Below are 23,979 nucleotides of genomic sequence, written 5' to 3'. Positions count from 1 at the left end.
AAAAGAAAAAGGGAAAGGCAAAATCATGCACATTTGCACACATATAAAGAAATGTGGAAATAAAATTTACCCAAAATATTACCAGAGGTTTTTTCCTGAGCAGTGAGAGTGGATGACTCTTTCAGTTTTCAGCACTTTTCACATATTCTTCTATATTTTACAGTCAGGAGAAAAAAACAGCTGTTAAAAGAAAAGTCAACCCTCCATCGTATGAGGCCAATAGTAGGCAGTGGTTGAAAAGGCCTCAAAACTGTGACATTTCATCGGGTTCTTCCCCAAGGCCAGTAGCTGTGCCTTTAGCAGATGTAACTGGCAAAACCAGAGCACAAGCAGGACCTGGGCACCGGAGTGGAGCCAGGACAACCTCCTCATGTTCAAAGGCGGCAGGGAAAGCAGCCCGCCTCATGGGAAACCCCCTGCCATTGCCCTTCCCCTTGGCCACTTCCTCAGAATAAGACCATTTCTGGGTCTGTCAACAGCCTGAGAATTCACCCAACTCCACCCGTGCGTACGGCCTGCTCCTGTGCCAGACCCTGCGTAGGGCACTGCGGAAGAGAAGCTGGACCGAAGGTCTCTCTAGGTCCCTGGCCTCTGCCTGCACACCTCCGAACACTGGGAGCTCCAGGGCCATGCCCGGCTGTCTTGGGTCAGAAACCTCATCCAAGCCCACCTTCCTCCCCCCACCCAAAGTCCTGCCCTGTGTTCTCTCCAAGGGTGGGGGGGCCCCCAGGCAACAAAACCAGTCCCCTCACCCGCTCCGACTCCAGCCATTCGGAAAGCCCTTTCCTAGTCTCAGGCACCAACAGCACTCCTGGTCCCCTGCAGCAGGCAGGAGGGGCGGTACTCATTGCCCAGAATAACTGCATGTTAATTCCTTCCTGAAGAAGGGCAACTGGACTCTCAATCTCCTCCCCCCTGGATTCTGAAGTGGGGCTGGTGGCAGCTGAGAGGCTGTGACTGACACAGAGAGGGTGCAACACCCACACACACTCGCCCAGCCCGCCATCACCAAACTGATCTTATAAAGACCCCACAAGTAGAAGCCATCAGCCCCCAACCCCCTCCGTCCCCAGTTCTTCTGACAAGCCTTACTGCTGGGTGAGCGAACCTCTTCCTGTCAGATCTGGGAGTCCGAGTTAGAACTGCTCCAGTCCTGCCGTCTAGTCATTCCGGCCTGTAAAGCAGGGGGAACTGCGGACCCAGTACCCCAGAAACTCTGAGGACATGTGTCAATTCCACTCGCAAAGGGCTGGGCAAGGCCCCAGCCCCTGGACACACCGGTAAGCCCTGAGGCCCTCTCTCCCACCCTCGCAGTGACACCTCTTTTCCCACCCTCCCCTCCCAACCACCACTTTCAGACGATCCATCAAGAGACAGCCACCTCCCTCCAGTCCACTGAGGGGCAGTGCCTGGCTGGGCACTTTAGGGAGGGATCCGTCCTCTGGGAGGAGGTGCAGAGCTGGGGGGCCAGGATGAGTGCAGGGGTGCCCCCCCAGACTGCACACCTACCTCCACCACTAGGTTGACTGTCAGTGACACCAAGTACCCCCAACTCTCTAATTATGAGCAACGGGGACCCCGTGTCTTCACGGAGCTTAAGGGTGACACTGTCTCAAAGAGAGTGGGATGCGGCCAGCACCTGCGAAGGCCGGTCCTCCTCCTCTGCTCTCCCAGGGCACACACGGGCCCCCTCCCCCGCCAAGCGGTGCCCCTCGCCCAGGTGCCAGCCCTGGGGAGGCTCTGACTGCGAAGAAGCCCCCTAACCAGGGTTTATATAACAACAACATAAGCATTTTATTTTTTAATTAAGCTTCTTAGTTTCTTAGTATCACAATGGAATGATGAGAAAACAAGAACAAAAAAAACCATGAGTCTGCAAATCTCTAACACAGAGCTGAGACTTCAAGGCAACTGGGGGAGGGGCGGTGACGGAAGTGCCAAAACAGTCCCAGCGTGGTGGCTGGTCATGTCTCCCCTTAGCCGGAGGCCAGAGGGGCAGGGAGGTGGAATGGTGAGAAGGTGGCACTGTCATAGGCTGTCCTTGGCATTTCAGTCTCATGACTGATAGACACAAGATGTACACGAAGCACCGCACGGGATTTCCTGGTGCCCCCCACCCCCGTCCCCACCCACGACCCTCCGCCTGCCCCGAATGTCCTGGGCACTGCGACCAGTGCTGAGAGACACCTGGAGGCCAGTTCTGCTGGGTGGGCAGCAGGAGAGGGTCGTGGAGGAGGGGCACGGGGCAGGCGATGCTGCTCAGGGCGTTAAGAATCCGAGGAGTAACCGAGACTCGTCTGGGAGACGACTGGCGGAAGGTGAGGTGGCGTGGGTGGCGGCAGCAGCAGTCCGTGTCCCTCGGGCAGAAAGCAGGCCACGCCTAGAGCTTCACTGTGCCGGGGGGCAGGCTGTCATTGCAGAGTCTATAGTATCGCAGGTCGTTGACCAGCCTGTGCACATTCTGGGTGAACGAGGGCAGGTCCTGGAAGGCAGGGGCACAGCTGCAGCCTAGCCACACACAGTCCCCGGCGTCATCCCCGCCCCCGGCACCTCCCCCCCAGACTGCTCCAGGGCTCCGAGAACATTCTACACAGGGTGCCATTCCTACTCCTTCTCAGACCAAGTGTGAGCAAAGGCAATGGGGGGAGGGATGGCAGTGAGTGCCGCCCTTGACCGCGCCCTGGGCCAAGCCCTGGCCTACACATGCAGACAACTGCTCCTGTCACCCTCACCACAGGCCTGCGGCAAGGGTGCTGTCAGCACCACCATTTTAAGAACGAAGAAGTGAAGCACAGAGAGGTGAAGAAACCTGCTGCGCCCCAGCTGGCTAGCTCAGTTAGAGCATCATCCCACTACGTCAAGGTTGTGGGTTCGATCCCCGGTCACGGCACATAGAAGAATCAAGCAATGAATGCATAAATCAGTGGAACAACAGATCGACGTTTCTCTCTCTTCTTCTCCCCCGCTCTCATAAATGAATGAATGAATGAGTGAAATATATATATAAATTTGGGGGGAAAAAAGAAAAAAGAAGGAAACCTGCCGTAGTTACAAGACAGGAAGGGAAGGGGAACACTGCTATGGCTGCCAGCGTGTGTCTCTCCTTCAACAAGCCCAGCAGAGCCTTGTCTGCAGACCCCTCCCAGGGCCCAGGCCGGCCCTACCACTCAAGGGTGACACTGGCAGGGGCCCGCCGGCGCCCACCACGTCGCCCGCTGCCTGCTGAGCTGCAGAGCGGACTGCCAGTGGAGAGGGCCCCTCACAGCTGAAACCCCAACACTGCCACCCGGCACTATGAGACACCCCGAAGTTCAAGTCCTCATGTTTAGACTGTGATTACTGAACACTGGATGGCAAAACGTGGAGTAACATCAATGGCTCCCTGTCACAGAGTAGGCTGGCTCCCTGCCTGGCTGGTGGCACCGCAGCCATCGATCCCTTCTGAATCCCCAGGTGACAGGACAAGGCTTGAAAAATAGCTGAAGGCACTTGCAGCTCTCCTCCATCCCAACCACTTACCTGACTAAACTCCCCTGCTCGTCAAATCGCGGGACAAAGCCCGCCTTGGCCAAAAAGGCCCCTCAGACACCTCTTATTTCCCAGCTCCAGGCAGCAGGTAGCACCTCCGCTCTGAGCTCTCAAAGCGCCCGGCCTCCCCCTGCTTGTGGGCAGTGCACACAGGCTCCAAAGCCAGAGCACCAGGTCTGACTCGTGCTTCCTGGCTCTACCGTTCCCAAGTTCTGGAACTGCCAACTGACTGCTGACCATTCTGAGCCCGGTTCACCTGGGAAATGGGGTTGACAACAGGCGCACATCAGAAAGCCCAGTGTGGGCTGCAGCAGGTGCTCCTGCCAGTTCTCCCAACCCAATTCTTCCAAGGCAGAGACGGGTGCCCCAATACCTGGCCCAGGGCCTGAGAGGCGGCCAGCTTCAGATAGTGAGTGAATGAATGAATGCACTGATTCCTTTATTTCATCCTCAAGAAAATATACCAAGAGGTGTCTTTTAAATCAGTGGCTCCCAAATGCTGATTCTGAATTTCCTGGTGGAGCGCATGATGAAATTTTTGTATCTTTAATAAGTACCCCAGGAGTTCTGATGCATGACTAAGTCTGAGAACCACTCGTTTAGATAAAGAAGTTGACTGGTAATGACATCAGTAGAAACTGATCATTAAATATTAGGATTTACAGAGAAAGAAAGATTCCAAGACAAACAGGAGCAGAGTCTAAGAAGAAACGGCCCCGATACACATCACTACCAAGACCAGCGAGGAAGGCGTAGTTTGCACCCACAAGAGCAACCTGTCCGTCTCAAGACACTGATGGCAGCAAGCACAGGAGTCAGCCAGGAACACCAAGAGGACATGGACAACAGAGAGTCCATTTCATCAAGTGTGAGGTGATGGAAGATGAAAATGACTTACTCCTTAAGAAAAGTTCCAGGGACAGCTGATCAAGCAAGCAGCAGAGACTTAACAAACAGCCAAAACAGGAAGGAGGAGGGCAGGCCAGTGCCCAGAAAGGAGGCCCCAGGACAGGAAAAGCTGGGCTCCAGACACAGCAGCAACGATGGCTCTGTGTGCATCGCCAGCCCAGCTCCGCCCAAGGCGCTGCCAGGTGAGGACAGCCCACCAGACAGACCTTCCCCGGGAAGGCAGCGAGAGGGTGTCCTGGGGGCTCCTCCCAGGACCTGGTAGCAGATCAGGCCACACAGAGCCAGGCCAGGGGCGGAAAGGCCTGGGAAGAGCTGGGGTCCCATCTTTAAGTCTGGGACCCACAGAAGCAGCCCCAGAAGATGACTCTTCTCAGCCTACCTGCAGGTCTGCAAGTTCAGGCTGTAGTGACCCACGAGGGGCCAGCGGCTGGGCAGAGATGTGCTCGACAGGGTACAGGGGGAGTACCAAGAAGCTGAGACAAAGCAGCTGGACTGGCAGAGACAACACTGGGGCCCAGTGGCTGATGAGAAGAAAAACCCAAGTGTTGCTAAAGCCAAAACTGGGAACGCATGGATCCACAACAAAGGCACAGCTGCGAGTCATCCGGAACCGCACGGGCTGCCTTGGAGCCAGCGAGGGTGCAAAGTGCACATGACGGAGGCCTGCTCCTCCTCGCTTCACAGGCACCAGGCACGAGAGCCCACAGCTGCCCTCCCTTCAGCCTGGCCTCTCTCTCCTCACCCGATCCATCTTGAAATTTCGCCCCAGCACATTTTTCTGGTTGGCATCCACGCCATCACAGCTGCTCAGGAACTCGGGGAGGAAGGCTGCGAAGAAGCCATCAAAGTCCACAGAGGCCATGTTATAAATGGCGATGCCGATCTCCTCCTGCAGAAGGTCGTGGGACTTGTGGACCAGGACCTGCAGCAGCACGTTCACAAACTGGAACAGCATGGTGGTCCGGAAGATCTTCTGCAGACAGAGAGCCCAGCGGGAGTGATGGCCACGGGGCTGACCCAGGGTCCCTGGGGCCTCTCCCGGTCCCAGTCTACTTCCCGTCATACTCTTGCTGTCAACTTGAGAAGGGTGGGACTCAGCCAGGGCCCTGACGCCTTCAATGAAGAATCCTTTCTGAGAGATGGGCACCTACCTTGTGGTACAGCTTCTGTTTGGTGTTGAGTGTCTCCAAGTAGAAGAGATTTTGTTTAAATAAGTGGATGTCAGGCTGGAGAAAGGACTGTCCAAAGGCCTGTGGAAGGAAATACCACTGTTCTCTAAGCAGCATTAAAACACCGTGAGACCAAACCCTTCTGGGCACCCCCACCCCCAGGCCAGGAGAACCTGGACCCCACAAGCGGCTCCTGATGCCAATGGCAGGGCCAGGGCATCTGTCATCTCCAGGCTTTGCAGCCTGTCTGGTCAGATCTTAGGAATGTTCCCATGCAGTCTTAGCTCCTAAGTTCTCCCCATGGGCCTGACTTCCTTTGGTATCTTCCTACATCTTTTGTAATAAACCTTTGGACTCCTTCGTGAGACCTATCTTTGAAGCAAGAAGCTAACAACTAAGTCCCATACCTCAGCGCCCCCTCAGGCCAACCACTTGCACTCTCTCTAAGCTGCCCTCTCTGCAGATGAAGAGGCCGAGGTTCCAAATTAATGAACTTCACAGGCACTAAAAGGTAGAGCCGAGCTTCAAACCCAGAGTACAGGGCTTTCAGAGACAGTACTTGTTGCAGTGGCCACGTTAGAGAAAGTGCAGTATGTGTCAAAGAAGCAGACCAAGGGACAGACAGCCAGTGGACCCAGCAGCTCGTCCACGTTACCTGCATGATGGCACTGAACTGAGGCTCATTCTCCATCTGCTCCTCAGCAATCCCCCTCTGGACACTGGCCAGGACAGAGGACTTGAAGAAGTACCGCCAGTTGTGATGGAGCGTCCGGAAAAGGAGCTCAAACAGCTCAGCCTTCACATCAGGGGAGGGGCGCTGTTGAGACACACACAGGTCCTCAAACCTTCCCTCCTTGTGGCTCACTGAGCCACTTACAGCCCAGGGCCAGAGCAATACAGGCCTAGGAGAGGCCTGGCAACAGAGAGCGGAGCATCAGCTTCCCACCCACCCTCCTGTCTACCAAGCCCCGAGTCAGCAGTTCAAACCAGGAGTCCTTCAGCAGAAACAGGGCCACACTTGAGACAGAATGCCTGGGTTGGTGCCAAGGGGACTTTTTTCTGATGGAAGCACTCAGCTTTTCAAGCTAGAAAAAGGATACTAAATGGAACAACAATGAGAAATATGGATTTTCTGCCCTGGCTGGTGTGGCTCAGTGGACTGAGTGCTGGCCTGAGAATCAAAGGGTCGCTGGTTGGATTCCCAGTCAGGGCACTTGCCTGGGTTGCGGGCCAGGTCAGGTCCCTAGTAGCTGAGAGAGGCAACTACACATTGATGCTTCTCTCCCTCTCTTTCGCCCTCCCTTCCCCCCACCTAAAACAAATAAGTAAAATCTGTAAAAAATATATGGATTTTTTGTTTAGAAAGCACCCGATTTGATCTGTCATGTCATCCTGGCTGTGTTGTCCCTTTTTTCAGGACCAACAACGCTGTCTAGCTAACCTGCTGATCTGATGCAACCTCAGAAGCTAAAGACAAATAAGAAGGCTTAAAGCAGATCTGCCCTCTATAGAAAAGGGGTTCAAGGAACCGCAGAAAGAAGCATCAGAGGACCTCTGGGGGGAGGTAGCGTGCAGGGCTGAATGCTCCCTGGGCCTGCTTCCTCTTTTGCCAGCAGCTGGAATTCTGGGATGAGGAAGGGGAGGCAGGCTCGCCAGTATTTTCTAATCTGGGTAAAAATCTCCAAGTCACTAGAGAGCATGACAGGCCACATTACTTCAGCTGTCTCTGTAGAATTCAAAACGATAAGGCCCAAATATAGTTACCATATTTTGCCATGCACAATGCTTACATACCATGGGGTATAATAATCCCATGTGTAATGCACACAAAAACGTTGGGTGCACATTAAACACGACAAAACTCGGGTAATTTAGCCTGATTAAGATCAAACTGAGACCAGAAGGCAAGAGCTTCCGTGGCAGGAATCCTTACAGGGCCCGTGTGTGTTTAATGATGCAAAGCAACCGGACTCGTTTAGGCCTTAATTCGGGCAGATAAAAAGATCAGCTCTTATTTACATAACTATCACATAAAATTTGAGCTGTACTTATTCTGGATCTTGACATGCAGAATGCCCATCTGTTTTCCAAGAACAAAGAGCTTTCCTGTAACAAGGAAAGATTTGAATCGTTTGGAGAACTTGCTTTGTATCCTTGAGATCATGAATGTTCTTGATAGGACAGTATTTCTGTTACAGTGTTTGCTGTAAAAACCTATGTGTTCATCTAAAGTTATACTGTTTGCCATGGAAGGCTGATCTTACTTACCAACCAACCCTGCTTACACTAGGCTAGTTCTAATTAACTCAGCCAATATAAAAATAGTGTGCCAAGCTAACGACTTTCTTTCTTGGAAAAATATATTGTACAAAAAACGAAACAAAAAAAACAGCTAACAAATTAGCTTTAAAACACAAAGCATTTTCCTGGATATTTCATTCCCTCCCCAAATGGACAGGAAGTGGCACAAAGGACAGCTCCAGCCCCTCATACCTCAGCGATGATGGGGTACACCTGCTCCATGCACAGGGAGATGATGCTGGGGAGGAAGGGCTTGAACACCTGGCCGGGCTCCTGCACCACCACCTGCAGGATCTTCAGGAACTTCTCAACCACCCGGCAGCCAGTGCTGCCCTCGTGGAGGATGCTCTCGGCTAACTGTTCTCTGCAGAGAAAAGAAACCACGTGGTAGCCAAGGCAATGTTTCTCTGGGACCAGGATGAAAACCAACACTGTGGCAAGTGAAGAAGAACAAAAAAATCCCACACTTTGTAGCCAGGTTCCACTACTTCTCACTTGAAATCTGAAAACCATGGACAGCAGGTATGTGGTTACCTGGTAAACATATTGAGGAAAGTCTGTATGATCTGTTCAGTGAAAGGCACACCCATCTGTACTCTAAGGCCTCGAAACAAAGTGAGGAAAAAGCTCAGCATCTCATCAGTCACATCTAAACAAAGGGACAAAGCAAATGATCAGAGGCATGCACACAGGGATAATCGGAAGCCCTTGGCTTGACAGACTTCCTCATGCGGTCTGCATTATCATCTCTCTCTAAGGCTTCCTGCTGGAAGATATTTCCCCAACGCCATCAGAGCCAGCAATGGAAAGTAGAAAATGATTAAGGACATGCTGAGAACACAGCTCCAGCAAGCGAACCCCTCTGCTTGATGGCTCACTACAGGGAATGAACCCTCCCTCACCGCCCCGCCCCACCCCAAGCAACATTGAGAGTTTTCCCTGCAGACTGTTTTGCACTGATGAAACTATTCAATTGGGTCAACACCTGAGTGCTTTAGAGACTTCTGTCTATGACCAATAATCCCTGCAGCTGGGACTGGATTAGGTCAGGGGCTAAGTCGATAAAAGTGGATAATGAACTTGTATTCGGGTTGCACAGCCATAGCCCATTAAATGCATTAATTTCATAAAATAATGGTTCCATTTAATGTGGTACCACTTCCAGATCTAAACAATCATCTTGTACAGTATGTTCTGGCTCTAATTACACAAACTCTGCTTATAAGAGGCAATCAGTGAAACTTTGCTAAGAAGCCTCCAATATTTCTCTCATAAGACTGACAAGACTAGTGTAAGTGTTCACATGTAGCCACCGAGCTAGAGAGAGCCTCTGTCCGTGACAGTGACAGAGCAGGGCGAGGGGGCACCATGTCAAAACCCATCTTGCCATGTAAGTAAGAAAGAAGCACTTATGGGAAAAAGTTCTCTTTCTTCTCCTGTATAGTGCCCCCATTACTCTCAGCCATTTATGTTCCACACTGGAAGAAGGCAAAGCCTTAAAAATGAAAATGAGGCCAGTGACTCAGTGCCACCTGACACAGGTGTGAGGCCCGCAGGGAGGCTCCACGGGGCCCGAGCCCTAGACCCCACGCAAACCTCACTGCCCTCTGCCTTCAGTGTGAGGCCTGTGCTACTCCTGACCTGATGTGCTCTACGGAGCGGGGGTTCCCAACCCGCAGGCCCAGTGAGGTCCCATCCTATCCCCACCTGGCCCCAGGGAGGGGGACCAAACGAAACTCATCTGAGCTCCACCTCATCCATCCACAGCTGGTGTTAAGCTCCGCCTCCTGTCATGTTCCCCCACCCACCACCCCCTCATCTTCCACAAAAGCCGTCCCTGGTGCCAAAAAGGTTGGGGACCACTGTTACACAAAGTGACTCTCGTCCTTGTCAGCGCCGTTCATCAGTGAGGCCTGTGGCCAGCTCCTACCTGACTGATGAATAAAAGCTGGAAAGAGGGCCAGGGAGACCTGTACGGACTCCTGCAGTGAATGGTAGCAGATCTGTCGGGACTTGGTGGATTCCCCGGAAATATTCTCCACAATATCTTCCAAGACACTAAGTGTCTGGTGGATAATCACTTTGGCTGCAAATCAAGATTAAGCTGCATGTTAAGACTTGTCTGCGGATCAACAAGAATAAGAGGGACACACAGGAAGGAGGCGAAAGCTTCAGAGGTATTCGGAGGACAGTAACACAGACACTTTGCTAAAGAAACAGTTTCTCTTGATTGAGTTCTCTCTCTCTCCTTTTCTTCCTTTCCTTTTTATTTTTCCATTTTACTGTCAGAACTCTAGTTGCCTGCTAAGTTTTCCCCCCTCTATTCCACTTCTATCCATCAGAAACAAGTCTAGAGAGATCAAATGTAGCCTCAGGTTAGGTGCCTTGGTCTCAAGGCTAGAAAACAGTGAACAACTGTCACAGATAATTACTACAGGCCCGAATGCACACACACAGATCAAATGGTCGCCTTCAACTCCAAATGCAACTCTAGCCTGGACCTCCACACAGCGCCTGCCATGCACACTGGGAAAATGAATAAAAACTTCACGTTAGAATGGCGCTGGGAAGCCCTGAAGGGGAACTTCACACACATACCACTAGTTGCAGCCTTCACAACCGGCAGAAAGACGTTAAGAATTTGACAAGGGAGGTCACTTTTCACACAGGAATTTCATCTCCTGCTTTTAAAAAAAAGAAGATCCCTCCCTGCCCCAGCAACAATGCACTAACCACCACTTGCAGCAAATGAGAAACTGCCACAGCCCGAACTCTTGTTCTCCTACAACGAGCTCCAGTTCGAAGCACCCTCCACAGTTCCCTTTGGAAACCTAATAACGCTGTCCTTTGTCTCTCCAGACTTGCCTGTAGCTTGCTGCATTTTGCTTGTCCCAAATCGCCATTCTCTGCTATTCCTAAATAAACCCACTTTCCTGGTAAAATAACCTATTTTGTTTTTGAGGTGACACTATTTGGTGTCAGAAGTGGGATCCAAAGGATGCGAGCGCCTAGAACTGTGTGAGGTGCCCACTTGCGCGTTCTGTGCTCTCCACTCCCAGTTAGGTACACCTGTCAGACGCCAAGCTCCCTCCCTTTAGTTCAGCTGACTTTATCTGGGACCTATTTAAAGGTTTCATCCTTTCCATTTTTATCAAGACAGAAATGGAGTGTATGCACGGCATATACTGAAAACAGGAAAAACATGTCTGTTTATTACACTTTTATTTGTCACTGATATGGTTTTATATGTATACATTGGGCCAAAACATACACTGTATTTCTTGCTACAAAATGACCCAACAGGTCTGCAAGCTTCTGCTCTCACACCGGTGACCTGAGCAGACAAGCACCTGCACAGCCAGCTGAGCAGGCCGAGCCCAGAACAAGTGCTCTCCTGGGCTGCTCACACACAGTGCCGACTCAAGGCCAGGCCGCAGTCACTCTTCAATGGGTGTATACGTTGTTTGTTGCCCTGCCTTTTCAGATTTGTAGCCACATTTTTAAAAGAACTTCTCCATTCATTATAACTATTTGCAAGGCTGGGGATTCTGGTGGTGGCTTCCCAGATATTTATAACTCTGCCACCAGTTCAGAAGTTGTCCCACCTTTCAAATCTTTATTCTGCCTACTCAACAAAGAGCAATACTCTTCAGCAGTAATGTGGGGATCCTACTGCCCCTCTGTGTTCTAACCATTCCAAGTCTTGCAAAGACATGAATGAATCTCATACTGTAATCCCAAAAAGCATGTGGCTTACTTTAACCGTGTTACACAGAAGGCGTTTATGTCCATCTAACGCAAGCACAGGTGGCCCTCCTATCCACCCTGAATCTGTAATCACTCCGTACCAACCACTTCACACCATTTCTTTTCTAGGTAAGCTTCTGTCACTGTTTGAAATTGAGAAAATAACATTTAAACTAAAAAACCCCTGAAATTGTTGGGAAAAAAAGGTTTCTTACAAAACTACTAAAAGTAATAGGGATAAAAAAAATGACTATGTATGAAAAGTATAATGTGACCCTGGCTGGTGTAGCTCAGTGGATTGAACGTGGGCCTGCGAACCAGACAATCGTGGTTCAATTCCCAGTCAGGGCACATGCCTGGGTTGCAGGCCGGTTCCCTGCAGGCCAGTTCCCAGCAGGGGACGCACGAAAGGCAACCACACATTGATGTTTCTCTCCCTCTCTCCTTCCCTTCCTCTCTAAAGAAAAATAAATAAAGTCTTTAAAAAAAAAAAGAAAAGTAAATGTGTATTTTCAATAAAGAAGGCATGAGAAATGGAGATACAGTTTTTGGAAAGGAAAAATAAAAGGCAGTTTTGTCCTAGAGTAAAATGTTTATTCCAAAATAATTAAAAAGATAGGTCATAACCTAAATGGATATAAAAAGTTACAGAAGGTTAATAGAAAAGAAACCTCCAGAAAGGGATTTTATGTGTTGAACAGGGATTGGCATTCCAACAGGCAACTACATTTGCTTGTCCCCACACGCAATTCTCTGCTATTTATGAATAAGCCCATATTGCTGGAAAAAAAAAACTGGCTATTTTATTTTTGAGGGTGATAATATCTGCTGATGTGTTCAGGAATTAACTGCCTAATCTGTCCTTGGTCTACTGGGCCTGTGACAATATGTATAATCATAGTTATTATACCGTACTGTATTGTATGTTGTTGACGACATACAAGGTCTGTCCAGAAAAAGTCCAACCACTGTTAACGTAACAAGAATGGTTTACACAACATCGATGTGACCTGGCAGCCAAGGAGAGTGGACTGGAATGCACATGCGTGAACAATGACGACCTCACTGTGCTAATCAGTGGGGGCAGTAGATGCCGTTGGGTGAGCATGTGTACTGTGTGGCCATCACATCCGAAACGACTGAGCAGAGCAACAAATCCACATCAGATTTTGTGTTAAGCCTGAACATTTCTCCATGGAAACTATTCAGATGATTCAGAAGGCCACAGAGGTGGGCAACTGGTAATTAGCAGCTTCATTACCACGAAATGCGCCTGCTCATACATCACATCTCCTACAGGGTTTTTTTTGGCAAAACATCCAATCACCCAGGTGACTCAGGCCCCCTGCAGCTCACATTTGGCGCCCTGCAACTTCTGGCTTTTCCCAAAACTAAAATCACCTTTGAAAGCAAAGAGATTTCAGAATGTCAATGAAATTCAGAAAAATACAAAGGGGCAGCTGATGGCGATTAGGAGAACTGTGTGAGGTCTCAATGTGCCTACCTTGAAAGGGACTGAGGCATCACTCTCCTATGTACAATGCTTCTTGTATCTTCTTCAATAAATGCCTCTATTTTTCATGTTACATGGCTGGATACTTTCCAGACAGGTCTCATATGCTCCTAACGATACCCTGATGTATGAGCTCACTGGATGACCCCACATAGCACACAGGGAAAAGAGAGGCGGTGGCTAGAAAATAGGCAGGAGCTCGGAAGAAACGGCAAGGGACCGGATCAGAGGAGCCTGGATGCGAACGGCAGGTGGCTACTAGGTGGCCATACAACTAGGCAGGGTCCTTGTCAGTCCACGGCGGACAGCCAACAGCCCTGCCTTTGCAGGCTGCCATTAAGATCAGAGACAAAGTTCAGAGTAATTGTAACAAAGTGTCTGTACATCAGGAGGCCCCCCCCCGAGAGGAGAAAAGGTATCATCCTCCCCCAGCTCCTCCCCTCAGACACTGCTTCCCAAAGAAGCCTGTGTGGCCCAGCCAGGGCTCGGCAGCCTCAGCCCAGCAGAGCTCCGAGAGCTGAGCTACCAGAGCTGAGCGCCGCTGGGCCACGCTCTCTGGATCACCCTAACCCCCAAGCCCACCAGTCTCTGGGGCCTGAAGAGGCTCCCAGGGAAGTGTACAGCAGAAGAAAGAGTCCATGCTTTGGAAGTGGGTGGAATCAGGTTTGAATCCTGACTCTGCTACGCTCTGAGTCTCAGTTTTCTCATCTGAAGATGTGGACAGATAACACTACCTCTCTCACAAGACTGAGCGAGAACGAAGATAACAGCCCACAACAGGCCTCACCCACTAAAGGCCAGTCAAGGGGCCGTTGGAAGGTGAACAAAGGGCACATACCGCAGATCAAGGAGCCACTCATTCGTAACTACTATAAACACAGACGCTATTACAGAGCTGGGTGACTGCACGGGGGCAGACATTTCCCCAAGGATACACAAGGCTCGGGGAAGCCGTTTAAGGGGGAAAGGCCAAGAGCTAAGAAAATGTGACCTCTGATGTGTATGGAAATTAAAACGTACGTACAAGTAAAACACTGAAAGCACCACTAAATACATAGAAATAGAATAGGTATTGTGTTACTTCCATAGGTTAGGATATCATAGAATAACTAAAAACAATGCTTTAAAGAAGAAAGGGGCAATGTGGCAAAAGCAAGGATCTGGAGCCATCCAGTCCCGCGTCTCACTTCTTCCCCCAATGCTTCCTTTGACCCTGAGCAATGCACACCTGCCAGGCAGGCAGGGGTGGGGGTGGGCATATCTTTACAATGGAGAGGTGGCGTGAAACAATGCAATAGGAAGTACGTACCACTACCAAGGTGGTATTCCTGCCCCAAATCAATTGCTGGAAACAATCAGAACAAGATTACAGGACTTTCTACCAAGAAAAAAGGGCCTGGATCTGGACTCTTCAAAAACATCAACGTTGTGAAAAAGAAAAAGCAGGAATGCTTTTCCATATTGTAAGAGATTAAAGAGATGTGGCAACCAAATGTAACACATGACCCTTGACTGTATTCTGGATTTTTAAAAGCAAAACAGGGCATTTTGGTAATGACTATGGAAAACCTGGACATGGCCTGTATGTTAATTAATGACATTATTGTAACAATATTACACAGCTTGGTTGTGGTGATGGTATCTTAGTTGTAAGAAAGAGTACGTATGTTTTAATTTCCATACACATCAGAGGTCACATTTTCTTAGCTCTTGGCCTTTCCCCCTTAAAGGTTAAATATTCAGGAATAAAGTGTCAATTTGCAACTTTAAATGCTTGGTTGGAAAGTATCTATGAGTGGGGAAAAACACAAATGTGGAAAATATTAACAACAAAAGATATATAGTTGCTCATTTTCTTATTCTTTCAAGTATTCTGTAGGTTTGAAAAAATTCTCCAAGTATAAAGTTGGGCTAGGAAAAACTTTCCAGACCTTCATCATATCACTTAAAGAATGAGGATACTAAGACATATCTCACAGAACTCAGGGAAGATTAAATGAAGTACATAAAATTCTCAGCCAGTGCCAGGCACACAGTAAACAGTCAACAAATGTTAACTATGTTTTTTCAGTGTTTTACTTTATTTTAAAAGATTTTATTTACTTATTTTTAGACAGATGGAAAGGGAAGGAGAAAGGGAGGGAGAGAAACATCAGTGCGTGGTCGCCTCGAGCGCCCCACACTGGAGGCCTGGCCCACAACCCAGGCATGTGCCCTTGATAGGGGACTTAAGAGTTGGAAATTTTAGTTTAAGGTAAATAGTTATAAGCCTAGTAAATAATGCATACGTTAAAGCTTTTGTTTCAAACAAACCCTACAGATAAGGCCGGTCCTGGGAGAAACAGCCGACCTCCTGGGGCCTGCTAAAGACCACCGCCTGGGGACGAGTGGAGGCATCCGGGCCCCTGTGTTCCAGGGAGAGAGAGACGACTGTCCATCCATCCCTGGGAACAGCCAACTGCCCGGGGGCGGAATGCTGCAGTCTCTTTCATCTAACTCTCCCTGAACTTCAAAGCCCCTCATCACACCTTGTTTATTCCATTATAAAAAAGTTGGCCTGGAGAGAAAATGTAAGATGGTCCGTTTGGGTGCAAACCCGCTGCCCTCTCAAATCACCGGCCATCTGAATAAAGCACCCATAGAGATTCAAACTCTGTCTCCACTTACTCGGTTTGGTAAGTGACAGGCAGCACAAGCTCTGGTATCTTTTCCAGTTTCACCCTAACTGGGCATCGAACCTGTGACCTTTTGGTTCACAGGCCGGCGCTCAATCCTCTGAGCCACACCAGCCAGGGCAGTTAACGATGCTTTTAATTACATTCACTGTGTACATCATTAATGTTATTCGGCAAATCTTTCCAGAAGATGGTGGCATCACACTTTCCATCCTTGCTGAAATCATACCACGGCCATGTAAGCACATGCTCTGGCCAACAAAATATGTATGGAAACGGTTACTTCTAGGCAAGACACTTTCCCAGTGTGAGCACAGACGGAAAAGGACCCTTCATAAGCCTGGGGCCTTGAGTGGCTAGAATGAGCAGGTTCTACCCAAACACTGACCCCAGCTAGACATGTGGTGCCAGTAAGAAATAAATGTTTTCCTGCACTAAGCTACTAGGCTTTTGGGATTATCGGTTACACGCAGCATAACCTAGCCTACGCTGACTAGTACAGTGCATGTGAGGTACAGTGAGTAAAGAAGGCCATTGACCTTTATAAAACATGGTTATATAATAACTGTATGTCCCCTCCGGGCAAGTTACTTCATCTTCCCATACCTTAGTTTCCTCACGGACAAAATCAAGATAATTCACAGTACCTAACTCATAGGCTGATAAGAGAATCAAATCAATTACTGAGTGTAAAACACTCAGGATCAAACACCAGACACTGGTGGCCGATGCTGGCATAGCCAGAGATTTGATGATGGGAGATCACCAGCACTTGCCCTTACATGGAATCCCTCGGTAAGCTAGCCATTCTTATTCAACTATAGAACTGTAAAATATATTTAAAAGACAAAATAGTTAAAATGGTTACTTTGTAAAATAGTAAAGTTGGTGAGATTTAAGTTTCTCTTTTCTTCTTTATACTATTCTAATATTTTTGTGTAATGAGCATATGTTAATGCTCCTAATTATAAAATGTTTTTAAATGTTGTATATTATTGCCATGTCTAACGTCTCAAAAGTATTTTTTAATAGTTTTTTTTTAAGATTTTATTTATTTATCTTTAGAGAGGAAGGGAAGGAGAGAGGGAGAGAAACATCAATGTGTGGTTGCCTTCTGTGAATCCCCTGCTGGGAACGGGCCTGCAACCCAGGCGTGTGCCCTGACTGGGAATCGAACCTCGATCGTCTGGTTCGCAGGCCAGCGCTCAATCCACTGAGCTACACCAGCCAGGGGTTTCAAAAGTATTTTTGTTGACATTCTAGAAATAATATCAGCCTGTAATGTCCCATTGTTTTCTTATTGTGAAAACAGACTGAATTTTTATTTTATTTTAGAGAGAAGGAAGGAAAGGAGAAAAAGAGGGATAAAACATCAATGTGAGAGAGAAACAGCGACTGGCTGCCTTCTGTGCGCGCCCAGGCCAGAGACGGAACCCGAGTCCTAATCATGTGCCCTGACTGGGATCGAACCCACACCCTCCTGATCTGTGGCATGACCAACCTACTTAGCCATACCAGCCAGGGCAATTGAGTGTATCTAAAAAATGTATCTATAATAATTATTTCAAGAAGATTTTTCAGAGAAATCTGATACCTTCTCCTTGAACTACTGCATTCTCTTTGATTCATTTTTTTCTCCACTTTAATATAAACAACCAAACTTAAAGTGCTATATGTGAAGGTTTCAAGCTCTTTCAAAGCCTCTGAAATAGCTGTTATTTGGAGAAAGGTTAAATGCAGTTTCAAAGAATAATTTTTACGTTCTTTTTTTCTCAGTGTGTATAGGTAAAATTCCTTGCTTACGTAAGTATCAGAAAGAGATAAATGATCACTGCAGGGTTGTTTTTTTTTAATCCTATGGCACCATCAACAGTGCCTTCAATAAACATTTTTATTTTTTACATTCTAAATTAGAGGTGGGGCATCCTGCATTCAGGAAACGGGTCTAGCCGATGTATTCATGGAACTTCACAGGTAAGTGGGGTCTCTCCCACGCCCCAACCTGGCTCTTCCACTTAGCAGCTGGGTGACTATGGACATATTAATTCACCATGTGAGCCTCGGGTGCAAATCTCATCAGTCACAAAGGAAGAACAATGCCAGACCTACCAATCTCCCTGCAGTGTCCCTTCCCAGGGGCCACTTACTATCATCCGGTGGCATCTTCCTCTGTGGGGCAATAGCACTGGATTTCAGGTTGCGATAGTCCCGGGAAAGCGCAGAGAGGAGGCTAGCATGGTTGATGGAGCGTACAGGCCACTGCTGCTCATTCTCTGGGAGGTTTGGCCACGGAAGCAGCAGAATGTTAGAGAGTGCTCGGCACACCAGCACCTGAGCCTGGAAGACACCCCAAAGGCATCTATGGTAAAAATTCAAGAGCAACAGACAGCACAGCAGTCATGCCTCACACAGACTTTAGCACCCACCGCACACAATGAGTTCAGGCCTCCAGGCTCCTTTCTTACATATAACCTGGCTTTGGTCCAACTCGAAGGCAACCCAGGGAGGAAAAAAGATATTGAAGCAGTAACACCAAGTCTGGGTCTAGCACAACCCAGAGCCAGACTCAATAATTACTGCTGGTGCCATCACTTTCCCTCTAATCTGGTACTTGCAGAATCACAGAGGGAGGAATCACAGATGCTGCAGACACTGAGTCTAACTAGTCTCCCTGCTGTCGGCTTCGTACACCCTCTGAGGAGCTACTCAGAACAGGGCTGTTCAGAGAATGCCTCATAATCAAGGTGCCCTTGGCGCCAGCTCAGAAGTAATACATTCTGATCCAGGTGCTCTTAAGAAATTGCTTTGACTCCCCCTCTAACTCCAGCCCTGTTCTGTTCTAAACTTCTAACCTGAGCTTCCTAGGGAGAATTTAAGAGAATATACTTATCTGAAGCCATCTCAACCCTAAGAAAACAAACATACAATAAAAAAAGACTTTTAAACCAAAAAAATGCAAAGACTCTCACACCAGCCAAATCACCAGCTCTCAAAGCAGCACAAGCTTCACCTCAATACATAGAACAAGTTCAATTAAAGTAAAAGCAGCACAAGCTCTCTCTGTGTATTTTGTCTGGCTCCACACGCTGACTGGCCACGTCGGGAAGGACGTTTACAAGAGAGCACCGAGGCTGCGTCAGTGCCTCACGTGTAGGAAAGCCTTCCGTGCTGGCGAGGCCTGTAAGTTCTGTGTGCAAAAACAAGAGCCAGAGCCACACAACTCTGGTGACTGCAGGGCAACGCCAGAGCCTCACCTTATCGACAAGTCGCTGGGCAGAGGCATCGGTGATTCTGTTGAATATTTTCTGCACTGCAGGGATGCTGATCAGAAAGACAGGCCTCACGGTGGTGGCCAGTGAAACCAGCAGGTGGCAGGCAGATAGCAGCAGCTTGTCTTGGACCTGACGAGGGAAGAGCACAGACATGTCAGCTCACTGTAGACCCCTGTATGGGAACTCTGACGAGGCGGCCACAAGCTGAATGTGGTTCCTGGATGCCGAAGCCTACCACGTAGGCGCTACCTCAAAGTTTTCCTATGATGACACCCATCAGAAAGCATCTCCTTTGTCATGTCCACAACTCCTGCCGTCCAGCCGGGACTGCCACCTCCAGTTTCTGTTCAGAGTCACCAGCATCTCCGAACTCCCTTTTCAGCTCAAGAATCAACAGTGGTTCCCAATCAGCTCAGAGACCTCATGGCAAACTCCCTGGCCTGTCATCCAAACAACTGAGGACTGTCCATCTCAACCCTCTTGCTCCAACCGAGCCGAGACCCCTCTCTCTCAGCCCCCACCTTGGCACTCCTCCTACCACGCCAGGCTCTACTTTCTTCACCTCGACATGCCACTCAAAAACTGGATTCAGGTATCATTACATCCTTTCAAACAGGCAAAACAGAGGACTTCTTACAGACAGGACCTAATGCTGGTAAGATCACGATGAAAACAGCACACACGATAGAGCTGTTCAGGAAAGAAATATTACTATAATTTCCTAGAAACACAAACTATCCCTACACTTTGACTCTATAATCCCGTTTATTCTAAGGAAACTACCTAAAAGGATAAAGTTACACTAGTAAAACACATGTTTTTCAGAAGTATTTGTAATGACTTATTTCAAATGGCAGTTATGAAAGTTATGAAAGGTCCAGCAATGGACATGTGTATACGAAACACAATTCCCTCTCCATGGGATATTATTTATAAATTGCAATTTTAAATGCAACATAAATTTATGGAAAATAAGACATTATCCTGTCAATAGTGCTACAGAATACTACATATAATTAAAACCAAAAAAAAAAGAAAGAAAAACAAGCATTTATATGCTTTATTAATACACACTGGTCTTCTTGAAGGAACTTAATAGAACCTATTGAAGTTTATGTGGATATGACCTTCAACCCAGCAATCCATCCTGCAAGGATCTAATTTCCATCAGTAAGAAAATTACAATACATCCCACTACAGAATAACATCGGGCAGCTTGAAAAGCTGAAGTTGCTTTGCACTTGTGAAGGTTTCAAGAGCACACTGTTAGGCAAAAGGAGCTGTACGTCCAGCCATCTACACACTCTTACTCATGTCTGTAACAGGAGAGTCACGTCTGAAGGACAGACCACCAAGTGCTGACAGTGCTTGGTGTAGAAAAGGAAAATGTTTTAGAGGAAGGGATTAAAGAGTACAAATACTTTCCAGTCTATAAAACTGAACCCTATTTTACTTTTTCACAATGACCATGTATCATGTGGGATTTAGAGAACTAAAAATATAAAGTTATATTTGCATTTATGTGGACTACACCTAAAAAGAACTTGAAATGGGATGTAGCTGTATTACGGTAGTAGTGGATCTAATGCTATGTAATATTTGGATTTGATAATAAACGGGTATATGGACAGAAGGACAGACACAGTTAGACAAAAGGTGTAGCCTTTGCTGTTTCAAGACCTTGGTGCTGATTAGAGGTGTGACTGCGTCCATGGTAGTGGAGATGAGCGTGAAAAACTGCTGCGTGTTCTGCCGATGCGCTTCACTGCAATACTGTGCTAACCAGTGCGAGTAAGCCTGCAGAGCGGCCAGGGACTGAGCATGCCTGCAAAAGGGAGAGAAGATGCGATTTTAAAGGTTAAAGTCAAAGTATATTAGAATTAAATGTGATTCCATAAGAGGTAAAAATTCCATCCACTGCATTTACTGTTCCAGGATCCGTCCAACAACATAGGAACCACTTACTTGCTCATGTTAGACCTTAAAATTGAAACTTGTCATCTACATATTGCCACCACTGCCCAGAACACAAAAGGGAGTTAGTGAAATGTCTATCAGCTATTATTCAATCTTTCTGTGACAGACGTAAGCATCCCTGAGAGAATGATCAATGAAACAAACAGAACCAAAAACCCTAAGATATAACTAGTAAAAATGTTAACATCCACAGCTGCAGACCAAGGTGGAGATAGCTACCAGGTGTTACAGCTTTATAAACACACTTTCATGGAAGAGTCTCCAGCTTAAGCTTCCATCACACCATACATTGTATCTGGCTAAGGGGCAACTGTGAAGGTGACAAAGAGTATTTGGTTTCTACCAATTTTGTATTGCATTATACAGGCAACAAAATATACATCATAAAAGCTCAGGATTCATCAGAGATATTAACACATCTGAACAAAGTGAGGCAGCTGTCTCAGAGCACAAAAATGTAACCTACTACCTACTACTTCCTACTAACCCCAAATGTAATTTCTCCCTTTCCTATGGACAGTGTTACCTCTGTGAGGTGACACTTTGACACTATGGAAATATCCTGCTCCCAAAAAACACCCATGGTTTTGTCACCCACTGAGGACTCCTGCCCAAGTCATTACCACCAAGGTGACTGTAAACAGGTGATTTTTCTATCTTTCCTTTTCTGTTCGTTAGCTGGCACTCTTCGGTAAAAAAGAGCTTTCCCTCTTTGTTTAAACCACTGTGGATACGTGGATTCTTACATTCGATGTTATAATCCATTATCGTCCTTATTCTTTCTTGATGATCACATTATGGACTCTGGGCAGGACAAACCCTTTTAAGCCAGCCCCGATGTCCTTTTCCTGTGTTCCCAACATCCCTGAGCACGTCCCTCCTCACCGGCTCAGCACGATTTCCCAGGATCACCCTGCCCCAAGCTTGGAATGTCTCTCCAAGGAGCGCTGGTTCCTTTTAGTGGAGACCGAGCCTGGGCACTAGGGTAGCACTGCTACTAGAGGTCATCACCCCTAAGGCCTTTCAGTGAACGGCACTGGAACAGAGGCAGATGCCACTTTAAAATCAAACTTGGCATCAACAGATAGAGGGCAAACTGATCTCAACTGCCGCCAGACTGATGCAAGAGGAAGGACACACCAGCACCTATGCAGTGTTCTTACTAAAAATGTTTAACCTCAATCTAATACTACAGTAGAATAAAAATAACCAGACAAATCCAGATTTTTAAGATTTGCTTTTAAAAAAATTTAAGAGCTGAATCTCCAAAAAGTCGGTCTCTGTCCGTCCTCCCGCCCTATTTCCATTCCTCCTCCCTGCAACATGCACAGTTGGGAGAACTTTCTGGATTATAAGAGAAAATTTAATTTGTGATTCATAATTAGGCTTTGGATTAAAAAGAAAATACAAAGGACATTCCTGGGATAATTGGAAAAATTTGAACATGGGATATACATACGTGTGTGTGTGTGTGTGTATAGTCCTCCTCTCAAAAATATTGGGTTGGCCAAAAAGTTCATTTGTTTTTGTCCATAAAATGGCCCTAGTAGCACTTAGTTGTCTTTAACTTCATTTGAAACAATTTTGTTAGACTGTATTGTGACAGCTGTCATATCAGCATGCATTAAAAAAAAAACTTATCAAAATTGGTAAATTTTTGTGTAGCCATTTTAATACTGACGATGAAAGAAAATAGGCAACATTTTTGGCATATTATGGTTTATTATTTCAAGAAAGGTAAAAATGCAACTGTAACATACAAAAAAAGATTTGTGCAGTGTATGGAGAAGGCACTGTGACTGACTGAATGTGTCGATAGTGTTTTGCGCAGTTTCGTGCTACAGATTTCTCAATGGGCGACGCTCCACGGTCAGGTAGACCAGTTGAAGTTGGCAACGAGCAAATCAAGACAGCAACTGAGAACAATCAACATTATACCACGTGGGGATAGTCAACAGACTCAAAATATCTAAATCAATAAAGTTATTGATGAAAATGAAAACATATCTTTATTTTACAGAAAAAAAATAAATGGGCTTTCTGGCCAACCCAAAATTGGATGACACGGCTGCATGCATGACCAGCTGGAGTGCTGACAACGGTATTATTGTTACATGAAAGAATGGCTGACCTTGTTGCTAAGAGACACATGCTAAAGAGTTTATTGGTGAAGTGACATACTGTCTGCAATTCATTTTCAAACAGATCACACAAAAAATGTATGTGTATATACAAAGAGAAAGCACAAGTAACAAGAGCAAATGTGACATTTATGATTGGTGAGTCTAGCTTAAGCGTATAAGGGTGTTCATTGTATTTTCCCCCTTTGCTACAGCTTTGAACTTTTTCAAAGAGGTTAGCTAAAACAAAGTATTTAAAGTAAACAAATACAGATACTGAGAGTCTAAAATTCCCAGTGACCAGGAAGTTATTTTGTGTTTGCTATTTAGAATCCATTGATCTCTTTAAGTTTTGAGTACCAAAAAGAGGAAGAACATCAAAGTCTACCTTTAGAGTCTAAGAATCTCAGCTAATCTATCAAATTTACAGAGCTCTTTAAGGCTAAAAGGAAGGGCTCTGCAACTTCCTGAAATTGTGGATAAGGTACTGTGTTTATGAGCAAATTAGCACTTTTCTCAGGAGAAGCTTCACAGCTTTCTTTGAATTTTCAAAAAGGGAAGCAGTATTTTAAAAATGTAAACTATCATAGTTTAAAAAAGTCTCTATCATTTATCTAATTTGCAGCTCAAGAATGTTCTAGAACAGAGGTCAGCAAATGTTTTCTGTAAAAACCAATATACATATTTTAGGCTTTGCAGGTAACATACCCTGTCACAACTACTCAGCTCTGCCACTGTAGTACTAAAGCAGTCATAGACAAAATGTAA

The 23,979-nt window shown here is 47.0% G+C and overlaps 1 protein-coding gene across 2 annotated transcripts in view; it reads right to left on the bottom strand.

Annotated features, from left to right (window-relative positions):
• XPO6 (exportin 6) overlaps window positions 1-23,979 on the bottom strand; it is a 120,777-nt gene continuing 96,798 nt past the window's right edge. For both annotated transcript variants that reach the window (XM_053671478.1, XM_037140020.2), the window contains exons 15-24: window positions 20,795-20,939; window positions 19,097-19,243; window positions 17,990-18,179; window positions 9,838-9,993; window positions 8,442-8,556; window positions 8,100-8,271; window positions 6,262-6,423; window positions 5,589-5,687; window positions 5,180-5,410; window positions 1-2,482 (exon numbers count right to left, since the gene is read on the bottom strand). In XM_053671478.1, the coding sequence (XP_053527453.1) occupies window positions 2,381-2,482; window positions 5,180-5,410; window positions 5,589-5,687; window positions 6,262-6,423; window positions 8,100-8,271; window positions 8,442-8,556; window positions 9,838-9,993; window positions 17,990-18,179; window positions 19,097-19,243; window positions 20,795-20,939 (1,519 nt within the window). In that variant the 3' untranslated portion in view covers window positions 1-2,380. The remainder of the gene's footprint in view (window positions 2,483-5,179; window positions 5,411-5,588; window positions 5,688-6,261; window positions 6,424-8,099; window positions 8,272-8,441; window positions 8,557-9,837; window positions 9,994-17,989; window positions 18,180-19,096; window positions 19,244-20,794; window positions 20,940-23,979) is intronic.

This window comes from Artibeus jamaicensis, unplaced genomic scaffold (assembly GCF_021234435.1).
Source record: "Artibeus jamaicensis isolate MK-2021 breed Jamaican fruit bat unplaced genomic scaffold, CSHL_Jam_final contig_700, whole genome shotgun sequence".
Lineage (NCBI taxonomy): Eukaryota > Metazoa > Chordata > Mammalia > Chiroptera > Phyllostomidae > Artibeus > Artibeus jamaicensis.
The sequence above is the reverse complement of the archived record's forward strand: the minus strand, read 5'-3'. Positions and strand labels throughout refer to the sequence as shown.